Source organism: Aegilops tauschii, chromosome 2, assembly GCF_002575655.3.
Source record: "Aegilops tauschii subsp. strangulata cultivar AL8/78 chromosome 2, Aet v6.0, whole genome shotgun sequence".
In the NCBI taxonomy this organism is placed as follows: Eukaryota; Viridiplantae; Streptophyta; class Magnoliopsida; order Poales; family Poaceae; genus Aegilops; species Aegilops tauschii.
Genome location: NC_053036.3, coordinates 11139796 through 11148812, shown reverse-complemented (window position 1 = coordinate 11148812; position 9017 = coordinate 11139796). Strand labels below are relative to the sequence as shown.

General features: G+C 45.4%; 1 protein-coding gene across 1 annotated transcript; it reads right to left on the bottom strand.

The window, feature by feature from the left end:
* Positions 1-6334: 6334 nt before the first annotated feature.
* LOC109748891 (obtusifoliol 14-alpha demethylase) lies at positions 6335-8764 on the bottom strand. The gene is made up of 4 exons (XM_073509472.1): positions 8656-8764; positions 8148-8469; positions 7825-8049; positions 6335-7620 (listed from the first exon to the last, which is right to left on the bottom strand). Exons 2-4 carry the CDS (start codon positions 8442-8444, stop codon positions 6595-6597), a joined length of 1548 nt encoding a protein of 515 aa, XP_073365573.1. The 5' UTR covers positions 8445-8469; positions 8656-8764; the 3' UTR covers positions 6335-6594.
* Between the last annotated feature and the right edge of the window lie 253 nt (positions 8765-9017).

Below are 9017 nucleotides of genomic sequence, written 5' to 3'. Positions count from 1 at the left end.
TCGACAGTGACCCCAGGAGTGGCATAGGGAAACACAGACTCGTCGAAAACAACATCACGGGAGATGTAGATACGTCCCGTGGAACGATCAAGACACTTGCATCCCTTATGCATCGGACTATAGCCCAAGAAAACACACATGGTGGATCGAAAAGCAAGTTTGTGTGCATTATATTTGCGCAAACTAGGCCAGCAGGCGCACCCAAAAGTACGAAGAAACTTATAATCGGGGTGCACCTTAAGGAGACGATATATGGGTGTATCTTGTTGAAGAACAGGTGTAGGCATGCGATTAATGAGATAGCATGCAGTAAGAATGCCTCATCCCAAAAACGCAATGGGAGAGAAGAATGAGCCAGCAAAGCAAGGCCTGTTTCAACAAGATGACGGTGTTTGCGTTCAGCAATGCCGTTCTGCTGAGACGTGTGCGGGCAAGACACACGATGAGAGATGCCAGTGCGTTGGAAATAACGATGCAACCGGTGATACTCACCACCCCAGTCGGACTGAACAGCTATGATTTTAGTGTGGAGAAGACGCTCAACATGAGCCTGAAAGGCATAGAATACTTGCTCAACGTCAGACTTATGCTTAAGGAGATAAATCCAAGAGAAGCGAGAGTAATCGTCAACAAAGCTCACATAATATTTATAACCTCCGAAAGAAACAATAGCTGGCCCCCAAACATCAGAATGAATTAACTCAAGAGGCATAGTGGAAATATGATGTGATAAATGATAAGGCAATTGTCGACTTTTAGCACGCTGACAAGCATCACACACGGAAGTCTGACGTTCAGAAGAACACACTAAATCATTATTCCTAACAATGTTGTGAACAATATTATTCGAGGGATGACCGAGACGCTGGTGCCACTGGGACGGGGTGGTCTTGACGCTGAGGGACGCTTGGCGGGTGGAGGAAGACGCGCGACCGAACGGGATGGGGTAGAGTCCACCATGACATCTACCGTGAAGAAGGATTTTCTTCGTGGCCGTGTCCTTGACAAGGAAAAAGAAACGGTGAAATTCCACAAAAACATCATTATCAAGGACGAGACGATGAACGGAGAGAAGATGTTGATGAATGTGTGGTAGATGAAGAATATTGCGTAAACGAAGGGATGAACCGGATATAGTGGAATGACCAATATGCGAAATAGACAAACCTGCACCGTTTGCCACTTGCACTTGATCCTTCCCACGGTAGCGCTCGTGGAAGTGCAGACGATCAAGATCATTCGTCAGGTGGTCCGTCGCACTGGTGTCCAGAATCCAGTGCGTCGGCTCATGGGAGGAGGATGTGGACGCGGAGTTGGCGGCGCGGTGGTCATGATCATAGCGGCTGCGACAGTCGCCGGCCTCATGACCCCAATTCTTGCATATCTGGCACCGGGGACGCCAGCGGCGGTTGCGACCACCCCCGTTGCCACCTCCGTTTCCTCCTCCATTGCGGCTATTGCCGCCGTTGTTGTTGTTACGACCAGAGGGGTTGCCCTGGCTGTTGCCATAGCCGCCCAAGCAGGGCGGGAGGGAACCGGCGGAGGGGCGGCCGCCGCTCGGGCGGCCAGAATCGGAGGCTCGGCCGGAAGTGTTGTTGTAGACCGGCCGAGACGCGGCGTTGGCGGAGGACTGCCAATCCTCGTGCTCAAACTGCTGCTGCTGAAGGGCCTCGTAGTGGAGAACGCTGGAGTAGAACGCGGGGAACGTGATTGGCACGCCCGCGAAGTTCATGGAGGCCGGAAGTGGGAGCACGGATGGGAGCATGGAGAGGGAGCAGGCAAGCCGGATCCGTGGGTTTGGCCCCACGGCAAGTGGTCGAAGGAGCACAATGACAGATGGACGGGACCACTTCGTAGTGTGGCGCCCGGCTTGCACCACAACTTCGACAGGGCGCTCTGGAGATGCAGGAGATGTTGGAGATCATCTTGTATGAATGGGTGCGCTTGCTCGTACACGCGTCCACACGATGTGCCCCCGACTCCCATGCCAAGCAGCTCAGCCGTGGCAGCGACCTCACCACCGTCGTCTGGATGCTTGCCCAACACGCCGGCATATTTCGCATCCGGGCAGACAAGACTAGTGATCGGCCATGCTGGTTTTCCAAAAGTTCACACGAACCCTCTCCTGATCAAGGCTGTGACTGTGTTGCGTCTTTTGATCGTTTACTTAAAGAGCATTATGAAGCGCCTGGATCTCAGCAGACTGGGAGGTAGTTTGGTTTCAGTCAGCTGACGTCAGCACGTACACGCTGGTACACTTGTAAGCTTGTTGTCTCGTTTCCTTCACGTTTCCGATTTTCGTTTTTGTGCGTTGTGGGTTGTGTGGGCATTGGCAACATGGGTTGATATTCGGCTGTTGCCCGTGTACTGCCGTGTGCTTGTGTTTTTCTTTTCTTTTTTCTTTTTTGCATATTTGAGACCAAACAGACCTTCGACAATGTATGTGGCCTGGAATGTGATTTAATGTCATGTTGAACATATAAAAGGGCAGTTGACTTTTTCTATGTTTTATACTCCCTCCATCCCAAAATAAGTGACTCAACTTTGTATTAGCTTTAATACAAATTAGTACAAAGTCGAGTCACTTATTTTGGGACGGAGGGAGTATTTCAGTACCAAGATGGCTATGTTGTGCTTGCTCATACAGAGATAATTAATGAGAAAAAAAAGGAGAATGAAGTACATTTGTCTAGGGCCTCCACAAATTGTTTTTTTTAGCATAAAAACTTTATTAATCAAATGATAGCCAGGTCGTTTACAAAGAGGTGAAGAACAAAGTCAGGGATGTTTGTTTCCCATACTTCAGACTTTCTCGTGCTAATACAATGTTTTGCTAGAGCATCCGCTACTGGTTTCGCCTCTCTGCTGCAATGATCAAAGGATATATGAGCAAATTCCATTGTGATCTGATTAGTAGAAAAGCATGAAAAGAAAAGAAATCGGGCCTACATCAACTCCGTGAGTGTTGCGATGATGACAATTGCGACTAGTATACAATTAGGTATCGGCGCGTCATGTGCAACGTGCGCATCTTCGACTAGCAGGAGGGCCGTAACCAGGCCCCGGGCTACCTGGGCCATTGCATGGGGTGTGGAGGGAAAAGGCTTGGTGACTGTAGCAAGAAGGATGGACTGGGCGTATAAATATTCTGGCTACGGCACTGACTAGCAGGACAAAAAAAATGTAGCTATGGTAGCAACAAGGATGGCCCCGGGCGTATAGATATTCTGGCTACGACACTGACTAGCAGGACAAGATAAAGACAAAAATAAAATAAAATAAAATACAAACATCCGACATGCCAGCCCACCTGTTAAAACCGTATTGTGTCATGTAAAGTTGCAGTTGGGTTGCAAACGCCTGCCGTTGTGTGTCTAGAGGTGGATGTGCAAAAACTGAACATACAACTTGTAACAGCCCAGAGTTCTAAAACGAGCAAGGTCAATTTTTGAACTCTAAACTTACAACTCGATTTAGGAATCAACGCTCTACTACAAAACTGGACACCCTAAACTTTCGATACCATTCAGATATCACCCTCACCTCGACTAACACCGGTTTTCACCGAGTGACCCAATTTTGACCGCTTTGACTGCAGTGTCAACATGGACAAGTCAACTTTTGACCCTTCCATACACTTCGGACCATTCCAGGAATTGAAAGAAAAAGAAAAAGAAAAAAAATCTCTTCCTCTCTCTCTCATTAGAGCTCCTCCCCCATTGCGCCACTCCTCTCGGCGGCACGCATGCACCTCTCCCAGTCATGGTCCCACTGCGTGCCTTGGTGTCCCTCCGGCCAGCCCTCTTGACGCGCCCCGAGTCATCATAGCATGCTATAGCCCGCCTCCTTCCTTCTGCACCATTTTCATAGTGGTTTAAAATAGTTTTTACTTACGATCAAGGAAAGAATACCCCCCTACCCCGATAATAAACAACACCCCAACAAAGTGCATATGAATATTTAAGGTAACTGCTAGTAGTTATTGACTGCTACACAGCTTGTTGACATTTTCGAATTAATTATGCCATTTTTGTGTGGCGCCTCGCATTTTCCCTTGTTAAGGTAACTGCTAGCTTCATTATACACACTCCATGTTGTAGAAGCTAGTTTAATCCGTCAATCAATCGCCCAGTAGACCTGCACACAGGCCGGTATTTATCTTGGACCTCAGCTAGTCATCCTGATCTCTCTCAAGCTTGTGTTGTAAATGCATATGTGATATATGATCATATATGTGATCTTGATTTCAGCGCATGCAGGAGATCGATGGGCCATTAATCAATGGAAGAACCGAAGAAGCAGGATGCGTGAACCGGATGGCGGGGTTGCTGAACTTATGGGAGATCCGGGCAGTGGTCCTTTCAAGCTTCGTAACACAGCTTGTCCTCATGTTCCTTGCCGGCATCCGCCGACGTAAAGCTCTGGCATGCTGAGGCTCATCCTTTGGCTGGCGTACCAACTTGACTAAATCATAATTTTCCTTGAAAAAAGCATACCTGGAACTATCTGGCCCCAGGCTGGTCTCATCGTTCATACTCCAAAAGGCAAGTTTTATTTCCTCCAGGGCAAAAGGAGCAGAAAGAGCATTAGCTTGGGAAACAGAAAATTATGTTTTTGGGGTTTGGTGCACGGTGGCGAATAGTGTTACGGGATCATGGATCAACTCCAAGTAACATGACAGTTTCGACCAACCCAGATGTGGAGATGATGTTCATTAAAAGTTAAATTCGACTGGCTTTGTCGGCGTGGTGGCCGTGTTGCCATCCTCTCCCAGTCCATCCGGGCTCAGGGGTGAGCTCTTCTGCTTGTCGAGATGGATGGTCGGGCAACGGTATGGGAGTTGCCGGCCGTGCTCTTCCTCCGACGGCGGGCTGTTCCTTTCGCATGAGGGTATTGGCGGCATGTCCTGGAGTTGGCGAGGTCCTCGGTGTCCTAGCTGGTTCTAGGTGTAGTCAGGACTGTTGTTGTTCGGTACCATCTTGTATCCTTCTTCTTCTTCTTCTTCTTCTTCTTCATCATCATCTTCTTCTTCTTCTTCTTCTTCTTCTTCTTCTTCTTGTTTCTTTTCTGATGTTTCGATGGTTGTATGCTCGGCTGTTGCTTTATAATATAAAGCGGGGGGAAACCCTTTATCATATAGTCGACAGCCTCCAAACACCCAAGTACATTATGTACGTATATATACCTTTTTTAACTGTTCTGTCCTCATCACGTTAGCTACTAACTCTGCTTTGATATTTGTGTAATCTTTTGCTATGATGCAAAATAACTGACAGAGCCACTGATAAAATGATATCATGTGAGTGTTCTTCAAGTTAGTAAGGCTTGCTGTCAAGTGATGTTTGATTAGACTAAGAATTATGTTATGGGAAAGTTCCCATAGAACCGCCTGCAAATTGTCCTATTACTGCCACGGCTAACATGCAGCCAGGGCCAGAACTACATTGTGCAACTCATATAGGCTCCATCTAAATGTGTTTTAAGATTGTTGCATCAGTGTCTTTGTCATACTATGATGTAAGCTTATATTGGGGATAATGTTCCGAGGAACTTCAAGTAGAACCAGATTTTTTTTTTCTATCGGGAAGGCTCGCATGCATGCAGCCAGGGCCACAGCTACAGCATGCAACTCTTGGCTCACTTGAAGATTACTGCTGCATAATCTGTTCTAGCTTAAAGGGCTAGCAATTTTTTTTAATAACCTGGAAGTTATTAGAACTGAAACACTGGGAAACTTTAATTAGGATATAATTTTGAACATTACGCCTTCTGTTTCAAAACGCCCAGCATATAAGGTTTTGTTAGGACGATTCTAATAATATATATTTTTATGTAACATGAACTCGATGTCATTGGATTTACCTCTCAGAGTACTTTTTTGTGGTTATGGTTTTATATCACATATGTTACGTAGTTAAGTTTAATTGTTTGTCAAAATCTTGTCTTAACAAAACCTTTTTTAGAAAAGGAGGATTATCCTCAGCCTCTGCATCAAAGTGATGCCTGCAGCCATCTTATTAACCAAAAGATCCAATAAGTATATAGTATGATACAAAAACTCATCAAGAGATAAAGTAAAGGGAGAACTCAAAGCCACAACCGGCACAAAAAAGAACAAGATGCCTATACACCTATCCTGTTGGACCCCCATCCAAACTAGTTATAGGTATCTTGTGCTATCGTCTCCCAATTGTTGCACCCATAAGCCATATGTTCCTTGGATTCCGCACAGCTGAGTAATGACCACGTACAGATCCAACTAGTTGCTCTGTAGATTACCTGCAAACCTAATACCCATATTCCAAAGCATATGGAGTATTATATTGCTGAAAAATATTGGGGTAATAATTATATTTTTATTAGGAGGGCAATAAAAACCGACTTTTGTTTACAGAATAAGCATAACTTGTACATGTACATATACACACCTGACCACATTTCTAACTCACACACCCACGGTAATGGCGAGGTATTTCACATATGCTAGTTGTTCTCCCTTTTCTAGCACATATTTACTATATATTAATTCCCACATATAAAATGACACACCAACACACAGTTAGCTTAGAAATTCATACTTCATATGCATGTGTGCTAATTAACTATTGACCTTCTCCTGTAAGCAACCATCACTTTTCCTCTAGGTCCTGGTAATATTTTGTCATTCTCTAGCTCAGGGAAAGGAGAGATTAACTCGAGCTCAAAGTTCCTCAGCAAATAGCTCCATATCACCTTGATTTGCATGAAAGCATAATCCTGCCCCAAGCAAGAATACCTCCCAGCACCAAAGGATATGTCTGAAAACTTGCCACTGGTTTTGTCCTCCTCTCTCCCCAGGCTAAACCGGCACGGATCATACACATTAGGATTCTTATAAATGTAAGGCATCTTGTTGCTGACCGCTATGGAGCATGCTAAAGCATGCCCTTCTGGGATCTCATATTCCATGCCATCCCTGGTTTGCACGGTGAAGCTCTTGTGTGCATGACGGAGTAGTAATGGTGTCGGAGAATAAAGCCTCAGTGCCTCTTTGATACAGCAACGCAAGGCATCCATCTTTGACAAGATGGTGTAGTCTATGGGTTCTCCATTTTGCTCAATGATTTTCTTCTGCTCTTTCATGGCAGCTGTCATGTACTTTTGATTGCTTAGCAGGCAAGCTCCTGTCCAGGTGCTGGTACTTGAGCTCGTGTGCTGCCCGGCGAACAAGATGGCAATGAGTAGCCCAACAATCTCGCTCTCTGTCATGGATCGGCCATCACTGTATTTTGAGTCTATGAAGCTCTGCAACACATCGCCTTCGTCGTCATCATTGCTGTCCATGACTCGGGCTGGGCTAATTCTTCTACGTGATCTGACTATCTCGTGGAGTATTTCTCCCAGCCTTGCACGCGCTTCGTCGCGTCGGCGGTGCGGCGGAATTGGGAGGTGCGGGAAGAATAAGTTGATCATGTGGAAGCTGTTTTCAAATAGTTCATGGAGGAGTCTCGACACTTCTTCCATGTTGTTGCCTTTGATCTCATTGCCAAGCAAGCATCTGTTTGCGATCAGCACGATTAGGTGGCCAAGCTCATGCTTTAAATCAACCGTACCACTTTGTCCCCATTTCGCAAAGTAGTCCTACATACAAAAGTTCCCATATCAAGCATTATTCTAAATAAAATAAAAGATTTATAAATCAAACAACTAATAATCATAAGGCGGAGTAATTAAATGGTGCATATCAATCAAAATAGAGGAACTTGCGTTCCTAATCAGGTTGCGTACATCTCCTGAGGCAGAGGCCGGGAAAGATATATCTTTATTATCTAAAAGTAAAATTACCTCCACTACGCAAACCATGGACTGAACATCTCTTCGCAACCTCGCCGGCTGTATCGCCTTGGTACAAAATCGGATCTGCTCATTCCTGGTAGCCATGTCCACACCAAACAGAACTCCTTGACCGAGGACGGGCACAATGATCTTAGCTGTATCCCCGAAGTCGATCTCGGATGGCGATCCCTTGAAGAAATGAGGAGTGACCTCTGGCCCAACCAAAAATGTCACCTTCAAAAATTGATCACATGTACGTGAGTTTGTAACTCAGAGAATACTCTTAAATTTAAGATTTGTTCCATCTGCAAAATAATGTTAATTAAGGTCACCTTCTTTAGCCCGAAAAGGTTCACTGTGAACACACTTCCCATCTTCATGTGTAGTTCATGGATTGCAGCATGTAAACCCTTCTTGGGGGTCACAAGTGTGAACAGGGCTGCCATTAGAGGAGCTCCACTCACAACTTGTGGCGGGCGCAGAGTAATTGATGATCTCTTTCCTTTGCGCGTAAGATGAATGGTTCTGATTCTTGCAATGATCTCGGAGATGATTGTGGTGAGAAACAAAAATGCTATGGTAAAGCATGCTGCCGTGTGTATTGTGATCCCATCCATGCCCATATGCATATGCAGCGCTCAACTTTATGCAAACCTGGCTAACAAAAATGAGTTGATTGATTGAGCTGAGGATGAAGGAAAACATATGTAGAATGGAAGTTTTTTAGAAGTTATGTACTGCTGAGAGAGAGAGAGAGAGAGGGAGGGGGAGAGAGAGAGAGAGAGAGAGAGAGAGAGAGAGAGAGAGAGAGAGAGAGAGAGAGAGAGAGAGATTACGTACGTACTAATTGTTTGTGCTTGAACCAGGCGTAGCTATAATCCTACAACAATTAACCAGAGACAAGACCCGCACTGAAGCTGAAAAGAATTGGAAATAGGATGAACCGTTTGGAGGTGGATGCATGAGAAAAACTACTTGTAGGGCAGGACAGGCGTTTTATAGATGCACCGAGGTTTCTTGACTTGCAGGTGGTTGCATGAGGTCTATAGAATTATATTTGTCCGGTCTCATTTAATAGTCGTTGCTGCACCATATTGTTGACTACTACAAAAGTGCCGGTTCAAAACTAAACTGAACTAATAGTCTGGTCTTGGTCCTAAAAAAGCAATTGACCAGTTGCACGAAGGAAGAAAAATGCAATT

Bases quoted from the DNA above. Each gene is read 5' to 3' on its own strand.
- LOC109748891 (XM_073509472.1), bottom strand. From the start codon at position 8,444: ATGCATATGGGCATGGATGGGATCACAATACACACGGCAGCATGCTTT. The intron at 8,050-8,147 runs GTGACCTTAATT...CAATTTTTGAAG, and splicing joins ACCTTTTCGGGCTAAAGAAG to GTGACATTTTTGGTTGGGCC. The intron at 7,621-7,824 runs GTAATTTTACTT...TTTTGTATGTAG, and splicing joins CCATGGTTTGCGTAGTGGAG to GACTACTTTGCGAAATGGGG.